Raw genomic sequence first — 26,421 nt, forward strand, 5'->3', positions numbered from 1 at the left:
TTAATAAAGAATGAATTTAGAAGTAACATTGTAAAATACTCATCATCATCCTTAATTAATAAGCATGGTTGAACCAATTTTTAGAGTGATTCTATTATAATTAACAGGTTCAGTGATGAAGAGTAAATCATTGTAGTTTCAGTCTATTACTGTTAAATTCGTACCAAAATATATATTTCAAAGTTTATACTTCTTAACATAATATTTAACGTTTGGTAATCGAAAGATCGATTATAATATATATATATATATATATATAAAGAAGAATTTCTTAAACTGACAAAATAAACAAACCACCTATATTTCAGTAACAGTTTAAGCTATTGCTTTTACCTTGTGAATAGTTGTTGTTGTTATTGCTGTTGTTGTCGATGTCTCTTACTCTAATCTTTCCTTTGTCCACTAGTGATTAATAAAGATAACCAACAAACAAAAAAGTAATGATTATGATCGTATACGCAATGACGGTTTATTTTTTTTTATTTTTGTTTTTTTTTTTATATCGTGAACTCACCACAAACCAACAATCTTTCAGTTAATTATTGAGTCTAGAGTTTAACAACATTATCTTGAGCGTTACAATTTATTGGTATTTATGATGAAGGTTATTTTTTGATGATGTTAATAAAGTAGAAACAAAAAGGAAATGTCGAATTGTGGAGATATAGAATGAATAGCTTCAGTAACAACAACAATAATAATAAAAAGAAGAAGAACAATTACACATTTAATACTCAATGGTAAAAGTATGTTACTATATTAAGTAGTTAATTGAATCAACGTTTATAAATCTATGCTTAGTTAACAGTTTTGATTTTTGGTGGTTATTTGTGGAGTTACCAATTAATTAGTGGTTTTGGTTGTGGTGTGGTTAATATGTCTTTATCTCTTACTCCCTCACTACTAAATATATTTCTATTAGTAGTAGTAGTTAACTTGTGGTGAATATTACTTATACTAATAGTGAAATCTTTACAATTATTATTTAATGAAGTAGTATCAACCTATCATAATTAAAATTTATTCTTAAAAAACAACAACACAATAAAGTGTGGTAATAGTGATTAATATATATATCCTATGGCCATTACTTATTGGTTGTTGGTTATTATTGTTGTTGTTGTTTATTATTTGTATAAGCGATAAGTAGTGTTCAAGGTTTAGTTTTTCATTTCTTACCTTCACATCAACAATAACAGATAATTTCACCACAAATGAGCGAATTCAATGGACACCCACACATCCACTGCTGTCTTTACTATATAGATAGAATAGGTAGGTGTGTGTGTTATTTAGTATATTAATAGTTGTATAGATTATATTATTGATGCAATTTAGTTGTTTAAAAGGAAAGGAAAGAAAGCAGCAAACGAGATATATATATATGATAAAGAGGGTGAATGTAGTGAATGAGTGGAAACCAACACTCACACCAGATATGTACACAGTCTATTAAACAAACTATAGATCAATAAGTTCATCAATGATAGATATTGTAAAAGTTGTTGTTGTTGTTATGGTTGTTGTTGTTGTTGTTGCCTGTTGTTGTTAGAGAAAAATGAAAACATATGTGGGTACTACTCTTTCACTTTCTTTATTTTATATTATTAACATCGAAGGAAGTGAACTGAACAGTAAGAGTGTTACATACATCATCCGAACTACCTTTATCAAAAATAAAAATGAAAAAAACAACAACAATAATAATAGATAACAACAACAACAACAAGATGGTATGCAAAGAACAGATAGCCACTACACCCACAACATCAACAACCAAAACCATGTTTAAATAACTAATATTTATATTGGTATCGTTTTTTGCACTAAAGACACTGTGAATGAGATGTGTATGTATACTTAGTATTATCATCGTGTCTGTAATATATATCTTATTTTTTATCTATGCATAGATACTGATATTTTTTGATTCATACTTTTATCATAAGTTGTTGGCAACAATAAAATTTTAACTTTAGTTGGTAGTGCAGTGTTATATTGTTATTGTCACTTTAATTACGACTATTGTTATTGCTTTTGTTGTTATTGCTTGTAGTAGTTGTTGTTGTAATTGTTGTTGTAATTGTTTATTTGTTGGTGTAGGTATTTGATGTGTTGATGTGTGATGTGTTGATGTGTTATAATTGTGTGTGAGAATGAGTGTTAGAGTGTGAGTGTGTCTGTGTGAGTATGTGTGTGATGCTGTTGACACAGATAAAGTGATAGATGATATTTATAAAGTATATATATAATATATTTTTTAGAGTAAGATAATAATAATAGTGATACAAATTTAAAATATTATTAGATTAATCATAATTTTACCAATAGGTAATTTTAAAATTGCACATTGTTATAAACAGAACAGGACAGAACATAACATAATCAAATGCACAATATTAATATTAAGAAGTAGTAAATGTAAACACTGTAGAAATTATAAATAGACAAACAATTCAATTGAAAACAAACAACTAACTTCTACATTATAAATTGTATGCCTACTACTATCAATATTGATAATTACAATTTGTGATAGTTTGATACCAGTTAATCTGTTAGATTGACCCAAAGAGAAACATTAAAATTCAACAAAAACAAAAAAAAACAATAGCAAAACAAGAAAAGAAAAGACAAAATCAATTTCAAATTCATCTTATCTCAAAATTGTTAATTTTATAATTTATATCAATAACAACAACAACAACAACAGCAATAACAACAACAACAAAATAATAACAATAACAATAGTAGTAATAAAAAAATAATAATAAGAACCAATTGAAAAAGTTGTAGAAATTTGTTTGGAAAATTAATTGCTTCCAAATTCAATTTTGTTTTGAAACGGTTTTGCCAAACATTAAATCTGACAAATCAATATCGTTTCATTTTCTGCTCGAGATAGTAGAATCTTTTGGATTTCCAAATACTGTTAACCCGGTTAGTCTTTGCTTTATCCAGCCAGTAAGCTTTCATCAATATAATTTCCATCTCCTACCCTCTTTGCGACACAGACACCACACACCCTCACACACCACTCTCACACACTCACATATAGACAATATCTAATAGTACTACTAAATAAGTAGTTCAAAATACTACAATTACTGTTACCGTTGGTTTGCTTTCTTAAAAGCACGTTCATTACACCAAACACCTCCAACATCACAACCACTGCCACTAGTACCAGCAGCAGCAACAACAACAACAACTACTACTACAAAACAAACCTTATATATATATTTATTTTTATATAAATATACTTTTATATTTATTCCACAAACACCACAAATATCTACATCGCAAGCACCTTTTAAACTTGGTATTAAATTCAAAGGTTATAAGAGTCTCTTATTTCTAGTCCATTTCTATTTAATTATTCTAATCGATTCAATTGGATCATTTATTTATACTTATTAGTATCCTATTGGTTTGAAAATACTACAATAGAAGGACAAGAGCAAATAAATAGCAAAAGCGGTACAAAAGAAATAGAAATCAAACATTTATAAATTATCATTTCTTGAAAAATAATTAAATCAATATCAGTTATAATAATTCCAATTTTATAATCAAATTAAAAAAGGTATATTAATCTTTAATTAATCGATCAAAAAATAATAATAATTTAATCTTCACTTTTGTAAACTCTATTTAATATATTTTCATATGATTTATATGAAAAAACACACTTTTCTCTCGAATTCGAATTAATATATCTCTATATTATTGTTTCTATTTTAATCAATTTTCAAAAAATAATAATAATAATGATAAGAATTTAAATCTTTAAAATCTGAAAGTAGATTTTCAAAACGTAGAATTTATAATAATAGTATAAAAATAGTATAAATTATAATTTTTAATTTCCTTTTTCAGTAAATAATAATAGAAATTGAAGATATAACACAATAAACCAATCATTAAACAAAAATGATCACTTAAATTTTTTTTACTCTGTTAATACCAATCAAATTAATATTTATTATTAGTTTAAACTAAATCTATTTTTAACGAGATTTATCATTGGTACGATTATATTACTATGGATATTTAATTATCTTTTAGTGAATTGATAGTCATTTCACCATAACATTTAGAGTATTTCTATTTAAATTGCACAATGATAGTTTACAACAATCTAAATATATAGGAAAACAAAAAAAACAATAACAAACAAAACTTATATTGAGTTCATCTACAATCAATCAACCATACACTAAAAATATTTTTTATATTTATAGTCATTTTTATTTATAAAAATACAGATTGATTTTTTTGTTGTTGTGTTGATGTTGTTCGATTACGATGATGATGCTGTCACTTGTGATTGGGAAAAGAATTTGTTTGGTTTTTTCCTGTTTTATTATACATTGTTGTTTTTAAAAGCATATTGTTATTATATATTGTTGTCATCACAATCACAATATTTATTTGTTAAAAAACGAAAACAAATAATAATAAAGACATGTAAATATAGCAATGGCTATTTAATACTTCCACAATATTTATCATATATCCAGTCAATCAAATTTTTTTTATTTTAACACATATTTTTTTTTGATTCTCCTCCTACACCCCCTTTTTTCCTAAACCACTATAATATTTTATTATTATATTTACACATTCACTCTCATTCAACTTTATCACTTCTCGAAAACTTGTTTTTGATTTGTGAAAACAACGGAATTTATTTTGAATCATCGGAGGTAAGATGGATGTCAATTTTAAAATTCTATTATCTCTCTATCTCTATTTACAATGATTCATTGTAATAACATTATGTTCACATTTTTTTATTTCAAAATTTTAATAGTAATAAACAATTTTTTATCATTTATTAATAAATGTTAGTGTTTGTTTAGATGAGCGTGTGTGTGTCGGTGTGTTGATTGTGTGGGAAATTGTTATTACTATCAAACAGAGAAAAAAAAAATTGAATCCCTTCCCTCTATTACTTTTTGGTATACTTAACAAATGATTGACAAGCTTACCAAAGGAATAGTCACTCACATCATTAAACAGTGAAACCCCCCTGCTCAACAGTGTATCAATATGGTTACAAACACAATGGATGTTTTGTATTTTGCATATTGATTTTTTGTTTTTTCTTATATTTTATTTTAATAACAACAACAATATTTATTTCTACCTTCATATTTTTGTTTTGTTTCATCACGATTTCTGTTTTGAAATTGATTGATGATTTTAATCTTATTATCATAAGAACCCCCAATGGTTTATTTATTTTTGTTTATCACAAGAAATTATAAATATCGACAAAACAAACAATCAGATTTTCAATTTTCCAGTGTGTGTGTGAATGTTTTTTGTGTGTTTGATCCACTGGATATAGGTCAATGACCTGAATAATCATGGTATAACAATACCATATATATACATTTTTAATAGATATTCCCACGCACGATTCGATCCAACAAAAACTGCAATAACTTTACCAACACCTACAGCTTCAAACCACAGTACTGTCCTCCTCCTTCCTTCCATAATAATAATTTTTTTACTATTACGAACTCACTGGTTGGTGGTACCACCACTACCACTCAATAAGAATTAATTAATTACTTCTCATTATCATCTAATTTAAATAATATCATACAAAGTAAATGATAATACTGATATTTTTAACTAATTAATTATATAATTTCACCTTTCCTCTCTCCTCCCTCCTGTTTTGTTTGTTCAGACCATGCTCACAAGCTGTCAATTTTATGTATACTTTGTGAGACACGATATACAACCAATGTGTTTAGTGTGTGTTTGAGTTTGATTTGAGCACTGATACACTTTGTTTTTAACTAAAACTTTGTTTTACATCCTATATGTCCATTTTTTAATTTTTCTTTTATGTCGGTTATAGATGTGCTCCTTATCTTTTTTTAATATATATTCCACACACCCACCGTTACCACCCCAATAGTCACCTCCATATTCCACATACACCACACCACTACAACTTGATCATCCCATCTACTATTCCCACCCAAGCGATACCCTCTACTATTACCTTCACCTCACAGCACGCCATCTGATATCTATAACAAAACACAAGTGGACAAAATCTAATATTGTCCTTCTTACAGTCCGACATTGCATGCGTATTCCAATTTGTTATACTGCAGATCAAAACTTGGAGTGTTCATAACTCTCCCAAATCGTCTATTTATTATTAATCTCGTTGTTATTTAAACCAATTTCCTCTATATTCAAAATCAATCCTTTCTCTTTTCCTTTCTTAGCAAATTGTTGATAACGCTTTTTCCATATATGTTTAAGCACTATCAAACAATCTCATCATTATCATAAACCATCTTTTGATTATAGATCAGGTGTCTTGTCTATTCTAGTAATATCTAACCAGTATTACCTAATGTTGTTATTTTAAACTCACTATTGACTGCTTCTGCGCTCTATTTTCTACACAATCCTATTTTTCCTAGTCGGCGCACAACCATACAATTTTCCTATTGAAACAAAAAAAAAAAAAAAAAACTATTTATAATAATTTTATTTCAAGTAAAAAACAATTTCATTAATTTATCTACAACATTTATTATATATAATTATAGATTTATGTGTTGTGTTTATACTTTTTTATTAATTGAATATATATTAATTAACATCAACAACAAACAACACCCTCATCATCATCATCAATTCATTTCACTGACCAATCATAACCTGTTACTGACAATTGTACTATAAGAAAAACAAAATAGAGACAAGTTTCTTTCAAACAACTCCTACTTTAGTTTACGAATCTTCTCTACAAACTTTGGCCAGACTATTCCAGATAATTATTTATTTGAAAATTAATTTCCTCCTAAAATTTAATTTTCTTCCAGATCTTTCAATTAATCTCTATTTATTTAATCTTTATTTATTTATTCTTATTTTTGGCATAAATATTTTTTGTTGGTGTCCAACATTATTTTAAAAATAATTATCATATTCTTTATATTTATATTTTCAAATAATTTTAAATATTTTCCAATAACATAAATAATCAAAAAAAAAAATGGAACCAATGTCAGCGGATTATAATGATAATTGTGCAATTCAACAAAATACAATCCAAAAAAATCTCGATGTTCTATTGAAAGGTATCGATTGTTGGTTGACAAATCCATATAACCAATCATTAAAAGACATTGATCTAAGATCATTCAACATATCCGATTTTGGTTGTTCCCATGGTAGAAGTTCACTCCTCCCGATCTCAGTGATCATCACACAAATCAGAAAGAGAATGAGTGCTGTCGACATCACCGTTTATCACAACGACCTTCCACAGAATGATTTCAGTCAATTGTTTCTAGAGGTCAATAGTAATCCAGATAGTTACCTAAAGGTTTCAAATAATATTTTCACAATGGCAGCTGGTCGCTCCTTTTATGACAACGTTTTTCCATCAAATTCCATTCACTTTTCCATTGGATTCAATTGTTTCCATTGGGCTTCGAAACTCACATCACCCTTTAAAAACACAATATATTATGGTCACACTCAAGATGATAATCTAAAGAAACTTTGGAAAAAAGAAACAGTTTTAGATTTAATTACAATTCTTTCTGCTCGTGTAAGTTTAACTGAAAAACAAAAAAAAAAAAAAAAATAACATAGTATACTAATTAATAAATTTAGGCAAGAGAATTGGCTGTTGGAGGAGTTTTTGTTTCAAACTTTCTTACAGATGATAATAATGGTTTCGAAAAGAGTAGAATGTTTTATCACAAGGTAAAGAAGATATGGGACTCTCTTGCAACAGATAATTATATTTCAGTGGAGGAAGCCGACAAGATGGTATATCCATTTAGATACTACGGAATGGACGACATTCAAACAGCGTTGGCCAGTCCAAAGGTGTCGGAGCACGGTTTGCAAATGGTGTTCAGTGAACTCAGATCGACTGCCTGTCCTTTTGAGCCTTTGATCAAGTCGCATGGTGATAAATATTTTGCCGAGAAATTATTCCGTGGATTCTGTGCATTCACTGAGCCAACATGGAAAGCAATCATCAAGAAGAACAGCGAAGCCGTATGGCAAGAATACTACAGACGTTTCATCCAATACTTTACCGAAAACCCAAGTCATGGAAATATACCACATAATTATTATATAGTTGTTATGGAGAAGACACTTGTTAATTCGAGTGACCATCAAGGTAGTGCTTCATGTTAATAATATACTATATAATAATAAGTGTGTTATTTACATAAAATCTTTTTAGAATAAAATATTTAAAAAAAAAAAAAAACAAAAAAACAATATAAAAAAATTTATATATATAGAACATAACTTTCTTCTTTTGTTGCAAAATTTTTTCTTTTTTTGTTATATATTAATCTATTAATCTTATTATTATTATTATTATTATTTCATATTATTTATTTATGTTCCTTTCTTTAAATTCTTTTTAGCAACTGATTTAGATTTCGAAATTAATACTGGATTTCTACCTTGTTTCCATTGTTCAACCCAATGTAAAATCCATCTTCTATTCTGTACTGGTATTTGATTTACGTGTTTCATCTTATTGGAGCTGGCATTCATCAAATCCTCCCATGTTGGGAAGTGTTCTACATGTGCATCACAACCTCTACCTATTTTCTTTAAAAATTTCTCTACAGTATATCCATCTTTATAATAATAATAATATTGTAAATATATAAGTTAAAATCTTGATAACAATCTATTATTATCTTCTTTTTCTTCTTCTCTATTTACCTCTTGGTTCAGTAAATCTAAAATAAGTCTCTGCTTCAGATTCTCTTTTGAATGGATCTACATATTCGATGACTAGATCTTCTATTGATGATGGTCTAACTGAATCGGCATTTGGGAATGGTCTACCAAAGATCTCGCTTGATGACTTGAAACTTGTTACTATATCTTGTGATTCGTGTTCGGCAGTTGCTGTCGAATATGATCTGCTGAATCCACACAAGTTTGATCTAACTATTGATCTATTTAAACAATTGACTAATGATCTTGATAACATTCTTAGATTTACTTTTAAAATAATACAATAATAAAGAATAAATTAAAAAAACTAAAAAATGATCAGAGCATAATCACAATCAAAAAAAAATGATAATTATAAAAAAAAAAAAAAAAAAACGAAAAATTTTGATCAGATTATATTTTTGACAAAAAAAAAAAATGCTCATAAACAAATTAATATAACAAATTTAAATAGGATTTATATATAACTCTTTCTTTTATGATTCATTAATATGATCATCAATTTCTTCAATTAATTGTTGTTGTGGTTGATCCGTTGATTGTTGTTCATTAGATTGATGATGTTGTTCAATATGATCGTTTTGATCTGATTGGTCTGTTTGGGTGATGATGTGATCATGATGATGATCATCATGTTGTTCATGTATTGTAGATTCGATATTCGATTCTAAAGGTGAATTATGTTGTTGTTGTTGATGATGGTGATGTTGTTGTTGTTGTTGTTCCTCTTGTGATATGGAAGAGGTTGTAGAATTGTTAGTAAAATCTTGGTTGGTGGTTGATGTTATACTTGGTGAAGATGGTGAATTTTGTTGTTGTTGTTGTTCATTTGATAAGTTGTCGTGGTGTGTATTTGTTTGTTGTTGTTGATATTGTTGATGATCAACATCTTCAAGATGAGAGTTGCTATGAACTATATGTTGCTGGTGATGATGATGATGATGATCCTGGTGATGATGGTGATGATGGTGATCCTGGTGATGTTGTTGAGTAGTATCTCCACCACCTTCGATCTCATTGTCATTCTCATGGCCATTCTGAACGACACCGGCTACAACAGCAATAGGAGCTCCAATACCATCGGTAACAGGTGCTGGTTTTGTTGAATCTTGACCTGGTCCGAGGATGATAGATCCATCAGATGTATCCATATGACTGTCGTGTTGCTGCTGTTGTTGTTGCTGTTGTTGTTGAATCTGATGCTGTGTGGAAGTGGCAGCAAGATGTGCAGCTGCTTCATCACTTGTCATTATTGGCTGCATTTCCATATGTTGTTGCTCCTCCGACTTCATATCAATAGACATGTCTTGGGAGGTGTTCAACTCCAAGCCACCAGCAGTCTCTGGCTCTTGTGATGCATGTTGTTGCTGTTGGTCGGCAGCACCGGCACCCTTTCTGGTGGATCCACGTTTGGTTTTCTCCTTCTTCTCAGAGGTGATGTCTTTAAGTTTATCGAGATTAGTCGAAGAGTTGAAGGTGTCCTGTCTAAGATTTGTCCAGATGTCACCGCCGTTCGAGGTGGTCATGTCCTTCTTCATCGGACTCTTACGACGTGCCAAGTGACTCATCCAATCGACAGCAGAGTTACTACCACGCAAACCAAAGTAGAGACCAAGTACATCGAGCAAACCTTTACTATTATGTACGATAAAGTGTATTCCCTCGGAATCCCACTCGCAAAACTTATTGAACAAAGGATTGCTCAGCATAATCCAAAACAAACGGTAACGAAGTGTCCGCAGTGAACGGAATGCCTGCATCAGTGCGGCACGATGGTCGGCAGTCAATCCCAGCTTCTCAGCGGATTGGATAAACTTGATGGTGTTGTGTTTCTCAAGTATTCCAGACTTGTAGATAAAGTTATCGCTGGGTACATACGGTTCGTATCCATGCTTCAGTAGCAGTTTGTAGTCGGCGGAATGGTGGTTGTCGCTCTGCACCGAGGTGTTGGCCAGTATGGAGAGCGGTGTTTCAAACGACTCGGCATTAGCTTTTTTGTATTCCTGCTCTGTTATACCTTGGAGTGTCGCTGCCATGTGGCTGTATCCCTTGTCGTGCGCCATCTCCACTGGATATTGGCGCGAGTAGTTTGGCACCGATTGGTCGGCTCCAAACGCGAGAAGCAGCTGGACCGCTTCGATATTGTTGGCTTTGACGGCCCAGTGCAAAGGTGTCCAACCTTCGTTGTCGGTGCGATTATAGTCCGCTCCACTCTTGAGGAAGTACTCGACGAGTCCATTCCAGTTGTAGGCACAGGCGTAGTGCAGCGGTGTGAATCCCTCTTCGTCACGCTTGTCAAAGTCGAATACTTTGGTTTCCTGTTGGGTCTTGGCGTCGATGTGTTGGCGAACCATCTCTACATCACCAGTGAGAATCTGGTTGAATAGCTCGTCGCTAAGTGGTTGGTTGACAGGAACGGCTTCGCCATTCTTTGACGACTTGGACTTCTTACGCTTGCCAGCGGATTGAGAAATGGATCCACGCTTTCCAGTAATCTTATCATGCTTGGCAGCCTCTACATGTACAATGATAACATTACTCCAAACAATGTACTCATCCTCACTGTCAAATTGATGATGATTTGTTGTTGCTGTTGTAGTGGTTGTTGTGGTTGTTGTAGTGGTCACAGGAGAATCATGCATGATTTGTGATTGTGCATGTTGAAGATGTTGATTGTGATGATCTGGATCGACTACAACTTCCTCTTCCTCCATAAGAACAACACCAGTACCACCAATATTATTATTGTTATTTTGTACAAGATGAATTTGGTCGATATGTTGTTGTTGTTGTTGTTGTTGATCTTGGTGGTGTTGTTGTTGTTGTGATTCTTCGTGGATATGATGAATTGGTTGTTGTTGTGATTGTTCCTCGTGGATATGTTGTTGTTGCTGTTGCTGTTGTACATCATCGATATGGTGTTGTTGAACAGGTGTGTTTTCATGACTGTGGATAGTCTCAATTTCGATTCCACCATGTTGAATCACTTGTTGCTCGCTCTCTTCATGGAGTACCACCACTGGTTGTAGCTGTTGTGAGGCATTGTGTTGAGGTGAATGTGGATGTGTATCTTTAGATTCGACGGACACCATTGGTTCCTCTGAGATCTGCAGACCACCTGCATCATGACCCTGATGTATATGTTGATCTTGATCTTCGTGCTCCTCTTCAATATGTTGTTGTTGTTGTTGCTGCTGCTGCTGCTGCTGCTGCTGTTGCTGTTGTTCATCATGATGTTGAGTATGGTCGACAACATGTTGATCTGAATGATGATGGTGATGATGATCCTGATGTTGGACTATCTCCATTTGATCGACGCTCGGCTCAGTCATTAGAACATCATGATGATGCTCATGTTGTTGCTGCTGCTGTTGTTGATGATGATGAACATGATCTTGATGTTGATGATGCACCTCTTCATGTGAAGTCAACGCGACACTCAAGTCGATATGCATATCTTGTTCCATATGTCCATTTCCATGATGGTGATGCTGATGTTGTTGATGATGATTATGTTGATGATGTTGCTGAACAGTTTGTTGTTGTGATTGTACTTGTTGTTGCTGTTGCTGCTGTTGTTGTTGCTGCTGCTGTTGTTGAGTAGCATGTTGAGAAGCTTGATGTTGATGTTGTTTCAACTCTTCGAATGGATCGATCTTGAGAGTCTGAACAAGCTTATCGCTTTGGAATGCTTGCTCCATCTTTCGACAGTTGAAACCGACTCGCACGTTGTAAGTACCAGGCAGTATCTCTGGCACAATCACCACGACACACCTGTCACAGCACGGACTGATATCGATGTTCGACACAGACTTTGGCTCATTGTCATTGGCGGCCGAAGTAGGAATGAATTGGACAACGAGGTATCTCGACATCGCTGGAAACGGCTTCAATCCTTCGCCACGCAGAACCAACGGTGCTTTCGCTATCACAGCAGACGGAATCGATGACACCACCACCGGTTTCGGTATCCTTTTACCACTTACAAATTCAATAATTTCATTTTCTTTCTTTGAAATTAATCCTACATAATTATTATTGTTTGTTAGTCATGTCACATTACATTATTATTATAGTGTCATAAAAAAAAAAACTGAAATTCCGATACAAATAAATATTTGCTTAAAACACACATCACCTTAAAAAAAAATAAAAAAATAAAACGAACTATTTTTTAAAAAACAACAACCCAAGTTTTAATTTGTTTTTATCTTTGGAAACAACTACTAATACATCTATAAAGATATTATTATATAAAGATATGAACTATTTAGATTAACACTTACTTGCTATATGAGGACTATAGTTAATTTGCTCCATTAGTTTTTTTTTTTGTTTTTTTATTTACTACTCATTGATAAAACATATGAAGTTGAGTAGTAGTAAGATATAAACAACCTTTGGTTAAAAGGGTTGCAATCAAATAAAACAAAACAAAACAATACTCTTTTCTAACAACTTATTTAACTTTTTTTTGTTTATATATTTTGTTATTGTTTAAATAAATATTAAATTATACTACACTACTCTTGTTGTACTTGTTGTTTTATTATTTTAATTAATTAACTAGTTATAAAAAAGAGATATATAGATAGATAATATTATTTATTAGAGTAAGAGTTCTGTGTGGTCCGTAGTTCGGTTGCGATAGAATTTAAAACTTAACAGTAGTTCATTTTTTTGTGTGACAAATTTTTTAGACCAAAAAAAATGAAAAAAAAAAAAAAAAACAAAAAATTAAAATTAATTTTTTTTATTAAAAAAAAAACTTTGGATAACTTTTTATCAAAATGAATGTTTAAAATGACAGATTTATTTATAAGTATTGTGTATATGATTCAAAATTTATCTCAGGAATCACAATTCATTTTATCAATATTAATTAATGTTATTTTAAAGTTTTGTAAAATATTTATTTTTCTAACAATAATTATTTATAAAAAAATTGTTGAATTTTAATTGAGAAATTAAATATTTAATTTTTCAATGTTAAGGCTTTGAATACAAAGGTTGTTTTTTTAAGGTGATAGAACTGACTTTTGCTGGTGGGGAATAAATTCAAAGAAGATGGTTCAAAATAATTTTTTATAATTTTAATTATTTTTTTGTGTTCTTTCGCAAAATGGGCATCATAATAAAAATGAAAACTTAAAAACATAATAATCATTTTTTTCTGTACAAAATAAATTAACATTAATCATAATAAAAATAATTAAGAATAAATTAATTAATCTATAGATAGATATATAATAAAGAAATAAAAATAGTGTAAAATATATATTGTCAAAAAAAAATATAATTTTGTTTCTATATCTAAATAGTATAGGTACGTCATAAAAATAAAAATAAAAATAAAAATAAAAATAAAAATAAAATAAAAATAACAACCCATTGCAAAGACCAATAATAAATAAAATAATGTATTATACAATACAATATACAATGTTAATAGATTTTCGTTGTTTTTTATGTTGTTATTGCAGTTCAACTCGTTTCTACATTTATCAATAACAACCACAATAATCAATCATATTAATGTTGTTACCCATATATATGTTGTTCACCCCACAATTTTTATTATTGTTAATGTAGCGAGCAAACATATTATATTGTGTTTTTTATCATTATCATTGTTCAGTGTTTAATTACATTTGCAATCAAATGTTTTTGCATTTCATTGTTTTATGTTCGACAATGTCACCACACACTTCATCACATATTACACTAACTACAAGCTTGCATTTCATTCTAAACAAACAAAAAACAAAAAATTAAAACTTGAATATTAAAATTCATTTAATGCATATCCCTTTCAATGGGTTATACATGGGATTGTTGAGTTTTGAAGAAAAAAAAATTGAAAAAAAACAACGAATTTTATATCGAGTTGTTTTTCTTTGCACACACATCTCAATTCTTACTATTTTCAAACAAACGAAACATATTATTTTTAATTTATTTTTTTTTTCTTGAACACCAAAAAAACAAAAAAAGGAACATAATATATGCAAACAAAGCAAAGCAAAACAAAGCAAAGCAACCATATATATTAAAACAATAACTTTTTTTTTTTTTTCATTCTTTCACAATTTGTATTTTAAATAGAATAGAAAAATTAGAATAATAAATAATTATAATTATAAACTTAGTTTAGTCAGTCTTCTTCATCACATCATCATCAAAGCAAACAAAACAACAAACAAAACAATTAAAAACTTAATTGATTAATTAATAAAGTAATCAATTGACAATCACATCAGATCACAGCTTGTAAATTTATATTTTAAAAAGTTAGTAACAACAATAATTGGTTAAAAAAAATTAAATAATAGTAACAATTGGCACTACACTCGTTTCTTGAACATAATTATTATTATTTTTGTTAATTGCTGCAACAACAAACAAACAAACAAACAAACACGAGTTATTTATATAAATAAATAATATCATTAGATTGGATTTAACAATTAATTGTTGATATTCAACTTATACCCTCCTATCTCTTCTTGCACACGAATTCACATTTTTCATATCTCTTACCCAACCAAAAACCCAAACACCAACCAAACAAACAACAAACGAAATAATAAATATTCTATCGATTAGATTTTCATTTATTATCTGGCTGTTTTGACTTTTGATCTTTTTAATATCATTGTTTTATTATTAATATCATCATCATCAACATACAGTACCAACAACACCAGGCTACCATTAACAACAATAACAATATAAAAACAAATTTACCAACTACACAACACAACCCCCACATCTTCCAATTTCTTCTTGTTCTTTGTGTTCATTTTTTTTTTCATTTTTTTTTTTTTGCTCCAAAAACTACCAAAATTTTAACATTAATAATAACAAAAAACTGACATCAACCCAACACAAAATAGTATCATACTAATCCAAAAATAATAATAATAATAATAACATTGCTTTTAACTTCTCGTTTTTCAATTTTAAACATTCCTTTAATTTTTTTAAATATTCTTTTAATTTTATTAAACTAAAAATAATATAAACAAACACACTAATTTTGATTTTATTTTAATTATTATAGAAATTATACAATTAATTTATATAAAATAAATAGTTGAATAGTAAATAGTATATTGAAATAGCATCTCTCTCTGCAGTTACATATACATAATAGCAGGAAATAATAATAATAATAGAGCAGCTCTAATTATAGCAATAGCATCATTAGCAATTATCAGTCAGTCAATCAATTCCAAATTCGTTTGTTAATTTAACATCAAACTAACAAATCTTCAAGTCAAAATCAAATCAAACCATCAATTTAAAATAATAGTTTATTTAGATTGATTTTTTAGTATTATTCAATAATAATAGTAATAAGTAATTAATTAATTAATTAATTAGTAGGAAAGAAAAGTAAATAGAATTTTATATATAATATAAGTAGTTATTTATATAAAAATCAACAACACCTCCACTTCTCCTCCACCCCCAAAAGCAACATACAATCAATTAGAAACAACCAAAACAGTTTTATTTGATCTTATAATTATAATGGCCTTGTCACCAGTTGAACATAATCAAATTTCATCATTAATTCCACAAGCCGAAGTAGATTGTTGTCATTATCATCATCAATTTCAGAGTCATTATACAGATAGTTGTATGAATTATTTTAAAACCAACCTATTTTGGTAAATAATAATAATAATAATAATAATAATAATAATAATAATATATATATATATAAATATATAAATAGTATTTAAGTAAATAGTTTAGTAGTAATAATATATTAGAATTATATCAATACAAATCAATCACCCTCAAACCCTACGCATTCTCCAACGCAATACAACACCACAACCACAACTCTCAACTCTTTCCAAACATCATTATGAATACATTGATGCCACAATTTGATATCAAGCATCAATCTACCACTGCCACCATGTCAAGTGCAGCCGACACCCTTATGGGTTGCTCACCCAATCATCACATTGTTTCACCCTCGAATATCTACTTTGATTTCGGTCAACTTCATCACCATCACCACCACCATCATCATCATTACAATCCAAAGTCAACCAATTCCTCAGGTGATCTCGTGGCATCGTCAACCGACAGCAGTGAGAGTGAGAAAGAGTCAGGCGAACATCATATCTTTAGAATGTCTGGCGGATTGACCATCACCAATGGCGACGACGAAGATGAAGATGATATGAGTGATTCAGATGAAGAGTCACTAAAACTACAGTCGTCCTCAACCGACGAGGAGCAGAGTGATCTTGACATGTCTGAGGAGGAAGAGGACGATGTGCTCACCAATGACCAGACCGCTACAGAGTATGACGACGATTCATCTTCGGAATACGAAGATGATGACGAGGAAGACGACGATGAATCATCCAGTGACTATGAACAAGAAGATTACAATCTGAGAAAGAGTTCATCATCGTTGGTCGTTAGAAAGTATCTCTTTAACAATAAGTATGATGAAGATGAAGACGACGACGATGAAGAAGAAGAAGACGATGAATCAGGTGATTCCGATTTCGACAATGACGATAACAACAGTGGTTCTTGCTCTAGTGATCTTTCATTGTTGGACGAGTTTGAAGATTTAATGCCACCAACTTTCTCATACTCTATTACCAGTCCTGTCAAAGAGCTCTGTGCCAATCATAATAATAGCAATGGCGCACCATCAAAGAATAAATTCTATGTGGAGACGGACGACGAAAACGACGTGCAAAGCGAGTTAGACGATGAAGAAGAGGAAAGGAATAAGCAAGACATTCACAATGCGCTACGCTATTCAATTAGCAATGGTCCAACCGCTGTTTCCGTTCCGTGTTGGTTCGACAATGAAGACGAAGATCACATCCAATCGATCATCAAGGAGTATGGCAACTACCTCCAGCTGGACAATGAGATCAAGAGAATCCGTCGTGCTCCAAAGCCATTCGTTGGCAGGATTCACCGTCGCATCTTACAGTTTGGTGCCAACAAGCATCACAATGAGTTTATGACAATCGACACTGTCAAGGTGTACCGTTGGGAGATTCAGCCGATCGGTCGTCCGTTGAAACCCTGTAAAACCGTGCTCTTGCTCACCACCTGGGACAAAGAGTCGGGCTTCCCCATTCAATTCCAACCGATTGAATCGCTCTCGATGAAAGAGTACTGGATGCAAGCGTCGTGCTCCTCCAACATTCTTCAATCCTCATATATCTATTGTTCACCGATTTTCGACCGCATCGATAACTATCGTTTTAGCGTTGGCACCGAGAAATATCCAATCGACTATCTGCCATCATCGCCACAGCTCAGCGTCAAGAGAAGTTCCTCGCCATCCTTAATTCTCTCTTCTCACATCTATTCGCATAGTTTGATTCCACAAAATCATTTCTTACTTAAGGATACCTCAAACGATGATTCATAAAAAAAAAAAAATAAGCAATAAGTTTCTTTTTTTTTTTTTTCCTTCCTTTCTTATACCCAACTTCCCCTCCCCATATATTAATATAATAACCAACCAAACAACCACCTCGAAACCTTAAACTTGTAAATAAATAGAAAATTATAACCACCTTTTTTTTTTTGGTCTTTATTTATTAATAACTTAACTTTGCAAAATAAAGAAGATAAAATGGATTGCAAAGTTAAGTTTTGAAGTAGGAGTCTTAAGAAGACCAAAAGAAATTCTTTTTTTTTGGGTCGATCTTCAGGGTTGATGATTATTATCGTTGAACTATAACTATATTATTATAATTTATTTTGTATTTTTTCATTACTTTTTCTTCTTCTTCTTTTTATCTGAAGAGCTACTCTTTCTTGAGTAGTTGTTGTTGTTGGTCTTATCATCGTCGTCATCTTCCTCTTCTTCTTCTTCGTGGTTGAGAATGTTACCTAAACTATGACGGTCTTTTGATTTCTTTTCTTGTTTATTCTTTTTGATAAATTTGAGACCACACGCGTTACATAGTGGCTGTCCTTGAAAACCTTTACGCCATTCCGGTGTTTCTCTCTTGTGACACTGACTACATTCATAAGGCTATACAGTAAAACAATAAAATAAAGTTAATAAAAGAATAATAATAAAATTATAATTGATTATTATTAATACATACTTTGACACCAGGTGGACGACCTTTCTTCTTTGCTGGTGTTGGCTGCTCAGGTATATGTGTGTTGCTATCTGAAGGTGGAGACGATGGAACAGCAGGTGTAGAGGTAGAAGGGGTTGTAGAGGTGGTTGTTGTTGTTGTAGTCGTAGTGAACACAGGTGAGCTAGATTCTGTTCTTGTTGTCGAGTCTGAATCAAACTCACTTGGAGGTGTCGAGGGAGCAGGTGGTGATAGATCAGATAACTTTGCTTGTTCTTCTTGTTGTTCGTTTTGTTGAGTATGCTCCTGTTGTGGACTTGAGGGGCTATTTCTATAGGTTAGTATCATTGTTTATTATATATTAAAGATATTATTTGTTTTTGATGATTCATCAACAACAATCAATAAATAAATTATTATTTATTTCTTTCAGATCTGAACAGATCAAACAAACAATTATAATTATTGTGTAGATAATTTTATTATTTTGATATAATCATTTGAATATACCTAATAATCAATATTTTTAACTAGTTATTATTATTAAAAGAATTCTCTATCAAACTTGTTAGCAATCCATTGAAATAAATGACCGACTGATTTGATTCGATTGATTTGATTGATTTGATGTGATTGGTATGAAGTCATTTTGAATTAAGTTTGATATTCTACAATGACTATATTGATACTTCCAAACTTGAATATGATTATGATTTAAACTAACACACTATTATGCAAAAGCACAAATTGGTAACAATAACAATTTTGTGCACATTTTGTATAATAATTATTATGTTCATGATTTTTTAAAAAGTTTCTAAATAAAATATAATTACATACCTATTCAAATTCAAATTTGGTTCCATTAGACTCTATACAAAGTATAAATGAAAAATAAATAAATAAAATAATCAATTAATTAAAAAAATAATAATTAATATGTATTATTTATATGTTGTCGACTATGAGGTTGCTCTATCTAGGTGGAGACTTTTTGAAAAGAGCATAGATAGGTAATATGGATTAAGAAATGAATGGCAAATAAACTTCTCAATAATAAAATCACAAGTTAACAAATGAGGATATAACTTTTTTGTGAATTGAATATACAGAAGAAAAGTGATTGATTTGAGATTGTTGCTGAGCTAGAGTTGCCGCGGCAACAACACTTTTTAAGTATATGTGGTTGGGATCGAATCAGAATAAAAATAAAAATAAAATTAATTTTAAAACTAAAAAAAAATAACAAAATTAATCAAAAATTGTAATTTCTTTAGGTTTTGATTGAAGTTGGATGGTTTGGATTGAACGTCATCGACTGATGGAATTTTTAAAAATAAAAAAACCAAAGTCAAAAAAAAAAAAAAAAATTCCGGTGTACCTGTGATTCATCTTCTTTCATTGTGTTGAATCATTCAAGATCCTTTGTATTTTGTGGTGAGGGAAGAGTGTGGTGTGTGTGTGTGAACGATTGATTAATGTGACATTTTTGGGTAACTTACAGTTAAATATGCAATGTTCTCAGGTGAAACAGCCATGGAATTTGTTAAACCAACGACTTGAGATACAAAGTCAAATGGACTTAGATTTTGCCCACCTTCACGAGTGGCCCTCAATGATTCAACCTGCAATGCAATCACTTCATTTAAAGACTATAATAGTTATTTGTAATAAAGATAAAAGAGAAAAAAGAAAAGAAGAAAAAAAAAATAAATATCAATAAATGTGATTTCGACTTTAGAATGTAAACACAATGAGATAAAACATTAATAATTAAATATTTTAAATTTACCAACACGATCAAACAAAATTTGCACACCACCCAATTTTACCGCGATCCAACTATCTTTTTCATCAGTTTATAAAAAAAAGTTTAGATTTTGATTGGATTTGTAAAAAAGGTTTGAAAAGCAAATGAGTTTTTTTTGTTTGCAAATTTAAAATAAAAAATCTGTTTTGGTTTTTTTATTTAATTAATTAAATGTTTTTTTTTGCAAAATTACTTACTCTTTCATGAAAGGCTTTATAAGGCCTGTTTTTGTCCTCCATTTGTTTTCGCTGCATCCAAGAGCTAAACTAGTTTTTTAAAGTTTGGTTTCCTATCTATGAATCTTGTGGGATCGATCGATTCTATTGAATTTAATTTAGAGAGAGAAAAAGAACTGTAAATTTAGGAACACTTTTTGATTTTTTTAACTTTATTTAAAAAAAACAAATAAAACCTTAAAATTTTGAATCCAATCAAATTATTTAAACACTTTAACTATATAAAACAAAATAGAAGGAGGAGAATATATAGAATAGTCAATCAAGACTCAAACTTGCAAGCGTATTTATATCATCTGCCAATTTATTTCCAGGAAATTGAAAGTTGATAAATTTGTTTTTTTAAAATAATCAACAGAGTACTCAACAGGAGAAAAAAAAATGGGATTGAAATAAAAAATATAAAGAAAAAATCAACTATATATTGGGTATATAGGTAGGTGTTTAGCCAATGAAACAAAATAATTAATCTCATCAATCAAAAAAAATTAAAAAAAGAAAAAAAAACAAAAGTACAAGTAAATTTAATCGAACATTGTGTGGTTTGGTGTGATAGTTCAAAATTAAAATAGTGTTGGCAGATTTAGCAGAAGTGACGCGAACTTACAATTTTTTTGATTGGGTTATTTTTTTATTAAAATTGGCAGAAGTGCTCTATCATACAATCGTAAAAAAAAAAAAAAAAAAAAACAAAAAAATACACATGATATTCATTCAATCAATTGAATTGATACGATTTGGAAAAAACAATAACAAAATAAAATAAAAAAAAACAGCAGAAGTGTTCTCTCTTGAATTCCTAATCTGTTCAATTGATTCAGCGAGTAAATATTTCATGATACTTGCTTGCAACATAAAGAACGAGATCATCATGATTTTACACTTGAATAGTACGAGGACAAGTAAATATAAACTATTTACTCGTCCGGCAATTTATTATTATCTTTGATATTTTAATTTCGAAGTATTACGGTTGTTACTTGATTTATTATTATTATAATATAAATTACTAATTTTATCTTTTTTTCTTTTTGTTATTTTAACGACAATTTGAGTTGTAGATTGTTTTTTTTTTTTTTAAACAATGGTTGCCAAAACTTTTTTATCTTCAACGATTTCATTGACGTTGAATGGCAGTGATTCTACTTTTCCGTCTTGTGGAGCACGGATGGTGTGTTCCATCTTCATTGCCTCCATTAAAATGATTGGTTGTCCCTTCTTTACTTTGTCACCGACTGCCACCATGATCTTGGTGATCTTTCCTGGCATTGGCGAGAGCAGTGAACCAGAGGCGGCGTCACCACCCTTCGATGTGACTTCGATTGGCAACTCCAGTTCGTACGATTGGCTGTCGTTGAAGACAAACAGCGAGTTCTTGGCTTTGACGGCACGCACCGACGGGTAGAAACGATCGGCAACGTATGCCTTGAGCAGAGTTTGGTCGGCGGCGTCCAGGTGTGATCCACTGACAGTCAGCTTTTCGCCGTTTGGCATTGTCATTGTGTAGCTGTTATCTTTATTGTAGGTGACTGGCACTTGAATCTTTTGATCCTTTACATTGAATTTAATTACACGTTCCGCTACATTGTTTACTCTGAAAGCGTTGCTGGCACTCCATGGTGAGAGAATGACACCACCATTGACACCGTTCAGACTCTTGTTGAGTGCATTCTCACTGAGAATCATTGATAAAACGGCAAGACACAAGGTGTCGTTTGACATGGCTTTTTGTGGTGCCATAAGTGATTCACGATGAATTGGAATGAAACCAGTTTCAACTTCTCCTTTTTGGAAAGCTGGATGTGATGATAAACGTTTCAAAAATGAAATATTTGTATTCAATCCTACAATCTAAAAATATTTATAAAAAAAAACCAATTAGTTTCTTTTCCAAATTATTAATGATAATATGATAGCGCTTCTTACGTGATATTCATCGAGTGCATTTCTTAAATATCTAAGTGCTTTCTCTCTGTTTGTATCCCAGACAACTAATTTTGCAATCATTGGATCGTAGTAAACACTGACTTCATCACCTTGACGTACACCGGTTTCAACACGGAGAGTTGAGGATGGCTCTGGAGTTGAGAGATGTAAGAGTTTACCTGTTCCTGGCATAAAGTCGCTGTCTGGATTCTCTGCGTAGATACGTGCTTCAAAGGCGTGTCCGTGAATGGCCAATTGGTTTTGACCGAGTGGGAGTGGTTGTGATTCCGCTACCTTTAGTTGCCACTCTACCAAATCCTGCTTGGTGATCATCTCAGTGATTGGATGCTCCACTTGCAAACGAGTGTTCATCTCCATGAAATAGAAGCTGCCGTCCTGCGAGAGAATGAATTCAACGGTACCGGCACCGACGTAACCGACAGCCTTGGCAGCGGCCACGGCGGCATCTCCCATCTTCTTACGCAACTCCTCCGACAAGTGGGGAGCTGGCGCCTCTTCAATGATCTTTTGGTGACGACGTTGCACCGAGCAATCACGCTCAAACAAATGTACACAATTTCCGTGGCGATCGGCAAACACCTGGATCTCCACATGACGTGGATGCACAAGATATTTCTCGACCAACACTCTGTCGTCGCCAAACGAAGCTTTCGATTCACGCTTTGACGAATTGATTCCATCCTCCAAGTCTTCGGGACGCTCTACAATACGCATACCTTTTCCACCACCACCCATAACCGCTTTGATGAGCACGGGATATCCAATCTTTTCGGCCTCGGATCGCAGTGTTTCGAACTCTTGATCCTCACCGTGGTAACCGGGAATGGTTGGAACGTTGGCGCGAATCATAATGTCTTTCGAGGCGGACTTGCTACCCATAGCCAAAATGGCGGACGAAGGTGGTCCAATGAAAATGATTCCTTCCTTCTCGCAGAGATCGGCGAATCCGGCGTTCTCAGAGAGGAAACCGTAACCCGGATGAATGGCTTGTGCTCCGGTGCGCTTGGCAACCTCGAGAATCTTGTCGGAACGCAAGTACGAGTCTTTGGCGGCGGCCGGACCAATGAGATACGCCTCGTCGGCCATGGCGACATGCATAGAGTTACGATCGGCCTCTGAATAGACAGCGACCGTCTTTACACCACGCTTCTTTGCAGTACGCATAACACGACAAGCAATCTCACCACGATTGGCAATCAACACCTTATTGATCGGTGTCACCACCTTGCTGGCATCGACAACAACCGACATAAATCTAATTCCATATCCATTGTTCAACAATGATTGTCTAAATAATAATTTATTTAATGATAACATTGTTCTGTATTTTTCTTTCTATTATATTCTGAATTCTTAATCTATAGATCTTATATATTTAAAACTAACTAACTATTATTATTATTTAGTCAAAGATATATATATTTAAATAAATCTATTTATTTAGATATTTATAAAAAAAAAAAAAAAAAAGAAAATATAATAAATATACAACTGACGTCAAAACAACAACAAAATACTTTAAATTTGAAATGATTATGATCACACACCACCATAGAAATTCACACACACACACATTGTAAAAAAAAAAAAATGATCAAAAAAAATTAAAAAAAAAAAAAAAAAACAAAAAAATAGAAATTTCATGTTGATTTTTATCGGGATTGCTAGTTCCCAATCGAGAAATAGTCAAAGCAAAGGGGTTTAGAAGTCTTGTCGTTTTCGCTGTTGTGTTATGTCTCAATCGAAACATTTGATCATCGTTGGAGGTGGCATTGCAGGTGTGACATGTGCTCAATCATATAACTACTTAAGACCAAACGATAAAATAACCATTATATCTCAATCACCATTATTAAAAGTAATTATTAAAATTGATATATTTATTTTTAATATTTATTAATATTAAATTATATATATACAGTCAGTTTTCAATGTAAATAAGATATCTAAAACATTGGAAGAATTTCAAGTAAAGGAATCAAATGTAAACGATCTATTCAATGGTGAAAAGAATAATAATATTGAAATTGTTATTTCTAGTGTAACAGCAATCGATACAGATAAACATATTGTATATCTTGATGATAATGTTGTTAATTCAAAATCAGAGTTGACTTTTGATTATCTTTGTATATGTAGTGGTGCAAGACCAAATGTATGTATAGTCTCTATCATTATACCAAAATTGATTATTAAATTAATGCTTTTGATTGATATTTAAGGTTATAAAAATAGAGAATGTAGAATTACAGAAATATATTATTGGTATAAGAGATACGGAGACTGTGAAGGATCTAAAAGAAAGATTGTTAGGTGCGAGAAGAGTGGTAATCGTTGGTAACGGTGGAATTGCACTGGAGTTAGTACATGAAATTTCGATGTGTGAAGTGATATGGTCGATCAAAGATAACCACGTCGGTAATGCATTCTTTGATAGTGACGCTGCATCGTTTCTCTACGACTCCAAGCATTTAGGTGATGGTGGTGATCAACAAACAAAAAAAGATGATAGTAGTCTTAATTTAAGTATGTCTTTATTATAACATGTTGTTGTTTTTTGTTAACTTTCATTAAAGAATTAAAATTACTAATATTGAAAACTATATATAGTGATTGTAGATAGATCTTTGAATGGAGAAGATCTACCGATGTCTAATCGATCATCGATTGGTCCACAATGGTATTGTAAATATAAATTTATTGGTGGTGTAGATGCTTCAAAGATAAAGACAAACAACAATGGAAGTGTCGATAATATAGGTATTGAATATGAAACAACAGTTGTTAATCTTTTAGAAGGTGATTCAGAGTATCCTGTTTATGTATTGCTATCGAACGGAAAGAAATATGGATGTGATTTTATTGTTTCTGCAACTGGTGTATTAACTAATCATGATACTATACGAACAATACCAACAACCTCAGCAACTTCAACTTTGGAATGTAGTAACGATGGATATATTGTAAATGAAAATATGATGACCAGTGTTAATGATGTTTTTGCAGCTGGCGATGTTGCCGACCTTTCAAAGTGGCCGAACCTTTCACCACTCTGGTTCCAAATGAAGTTGTGGAGTCAAGCAAGAACCATGGGTCGTTACACAGCGCAGTGCATAGCCAAACACACAGGATTACCTTATACCGACGAGATATCTACACGTTTCGAATTCGAGATATTTGCACACGTGACCAGATTCTTTAATTTGAAAGTAGTAATGCTTGGTTTATATAATGGACAACAACAACAACAACAATCAAGTAAACCATTAACTATTTATCATAAAGTAAAACCAGGTAAATCATATATAAAGATAACATTGAATCAAGAAGGTAGATTAATAGGTGCATTACTCATTGGCGAGACCGACCTGGAAGAAACCTTTGAGAATTTAATGATGAATCAAATCGATCTATCAAGATTCGGTTCAGATATTTTAAATTCCGATGTAGATATAGAAGATTATTTCGATTAAAAATATAATATAAAATTCCTTTTTTTTTTCTCTTTATTTTTAAAAAGTCACGTGACAAAAGGAAACTCGTGGCGCTCAAGGTAACTGGAGTTGGCGAC

General features: G+C 31.5%; 10 protein-coding genes across 10 annotated transcripts; 4 read left to right on the plus strand and 6 right to left on the minus strand.

Annotated features, from left to right (window-relative positions):
• Positions 1–51: 51 nt before the first annotated feature.
• PPL_08323 (uncharacterized protein) lies at positions 52–5,593 on the minus strand (the record flags this gene model as incomplete). The annotated part of the gene is made up of 8 exons (XM_020579140.1): positions 52–91; positions 383–402; positions 724–754; positions 841–1,004; positions 1,613–1,665; positions 2,473–2,507; positions 3,115–3,214; positions 5,587–5,593. The coding sequence occupies 8 exons, from the start codon at positions 5,591–5,593 to the stop codon at positions 52–54; spliced, it is 450 nt and encodes a 149-aa protein (XP_020430979.1).
• A 1,446-nt stretch (positions 5,594–7,039) lies between these two features.
• On the plus strand, positions 7,040–8,202 carry PPL_08324 (uncharacterized protein; the record flags this gene model as incomplete). Its single annotated transcript, XM_020579141.1, has 2 exons — positions 7,040–7,600; positions 7,666–8,202. 2 exons carry the CDS (start codon positions 7,040–7,042, stop codon positions 8,200–8,202), a joined length of 1,098 nt encoding a protein of 365 aa, XP_020430980.1.
• A 210-nt stretch (positions 8,203–8,412) lies between these two features.
• On the minus strand, positions 8,413–9,022 carry PPL_08325 (IGR protein motif domain-containing protein; the record flags this gene model as incomplete). Its single annotated transcript, XM_020579142.1, has 2 exons — positions 8,413–8,660; positions 8,749–9,022. The coding sequence occupies 2 exons, from the start codon at positions 9,020–9,022 to the stop codon at positions 8,413–8,415; spliced, it is 522 nt and encodes a 173-aa protein (XP_020430981.1).
• Positions 9,023–9,242: 220 nt separating this feature from the next.
• Positions 9,243–12,467, minus strand: PPL_08326 (ankyrin repeat domain-containing protein; the record flags this gene model as incomplete). Its single annotated transcript, XM_020579143.1, has 2 exons — positions 9,243–10,396; positions 10,784–12,467. 2 exons carry the CDS (start codon positions 12,465–12,467, stop codon positions 9,243–9,245), a joined length of 2,838 nt encoding a protein of 945 aa, XP_020430982.1.
• Positions 12,468–12,564: 97 nt separating this feature from the next.
• Positions 12,565–12,798, plus strand: PPL_08327 (uncharacterized protein; the record flags this gene model as incomplete). The annotated part of the gene is made up of 1 exon (XM_020579144.1): positions 12,565–12,798. The coding sequence occupies one exon, from the start codon at positions 12,565–12,567 to the stop codon at positions 12,796–12,798; it is 234 nt and encodes a 77-aa protein (XP_020430983.1).
• A 771-nt stretch (positions 12,799–13,569) lies between these two features.
• PPL_08328 (uncharacterized protein) lies at positions 13,570–18,193 on the plus strand (the record flags this gene model as incomplete). The annotated part of the gene is made up of 4 exons (XM_020579145.1): positions 13,570–13,588; positions 15,923–15,985; positions 16,193–16,359; positions 16,526–18,193. 4 exons carry the CDS (start codon positions 13,570–13,572, stop codon positions 18,191–18,193), a joined length of 1,917 nt encoding a protein of 638 aa, XP_020430984.1.
• Positions 18,194–18,541: 348 nt separating this feature from the next.
• Positions 18,542–19,205, minus strand: gtaR (GATA-type transcription factor; the record flags this gene model as incomplete). Its single annotated transcript, XM_020579146.1, has 2 exons — positions 18,542–18,805; positions 18,882–19,205. 2 exons carry the CDS (start codon positions 19,203–19,205, stop codon positions 18,542–18,544), a joined length of 588 nt encoding a protein of 195 aa, XP_020430985.1.
• Positions 19,206–19,926: 721 nt separating this feature from the next.
• PPL_08330 (uncharacterized protein) lies at positions 19,927–21,740 on the minus strand (the record flags this gene model as incomplete). The annotated part of the gene is made up of 4 exons (XM_020579147.1): positions 19,927–20,025; positions 20,360–20,509; positions 20,865–20,933; positions 21,678–21,740. 4 exons carry the CDS (start codon positions 21,738–21,740, stop codon positions 19,927–19,929), a joined length of 381 nt encoding a protein of 126 aa, XP_020430986.1.
• Positions 21,741–21,980: 240 nt separating this feature from the next.
• On the minus strand, positions 21,981–24,167 carry mccA (acetyl/propionyl/methylcrotonyl-CoA carboxylase subunit alpha; the record flags this gene model as incomplete). Its single annotated transcript, XM_020579148.1, has 2 exons — positions 21,981–22,754; positions 22,830–24,167. The coding sequence occupies 2 exons, from the start codon at positions 24,165–24,167 to the stop codon at positions 21,981–21,983; spliced, it is 2,112 nt and encodes a 703-aa protein (XP_020430987.1).
• A 415-nt stretch (positions 24,168–24,582) lies between these two features.
• Positions 24,583–26,323, plus strand: pyroxd1 (pyridine nucleotide-disulfide oxidoreductase domain-containing protein 1; the record flags this gene model as incomplete). The annotated part of the gene is made up of 4 exons (XM_020579149.1): positions 24,583–24,708; positions 24,772–25,005; positions 25,073–25,376; positions 25,461–26,323. The coding sequence occupies 4 exons, from the start codon at positions 24,583–24,585 to the stop codon at positions 26,321–26,323; spliced, it is 1,527 nt and encodes a 508-aa protein (XP_020430988.1).
• Positions 26,324–26,421: the final 98 nt, after the last annotated feature.

Source organism: Heterostelium album (assembly GCF_000004825.1).
Source record: "Heterostelium album PN500 unplaced genomic scaffold PPL_scaffold8, whole genome shotgun sequence".
In the NCBI taxonomy this organism is placed as follows: Eukaryota; Evosea; class Eumycetozoa; order Acytosteliales; family Acytosteliaceae; genus Heterostelium; species Heterostelium album.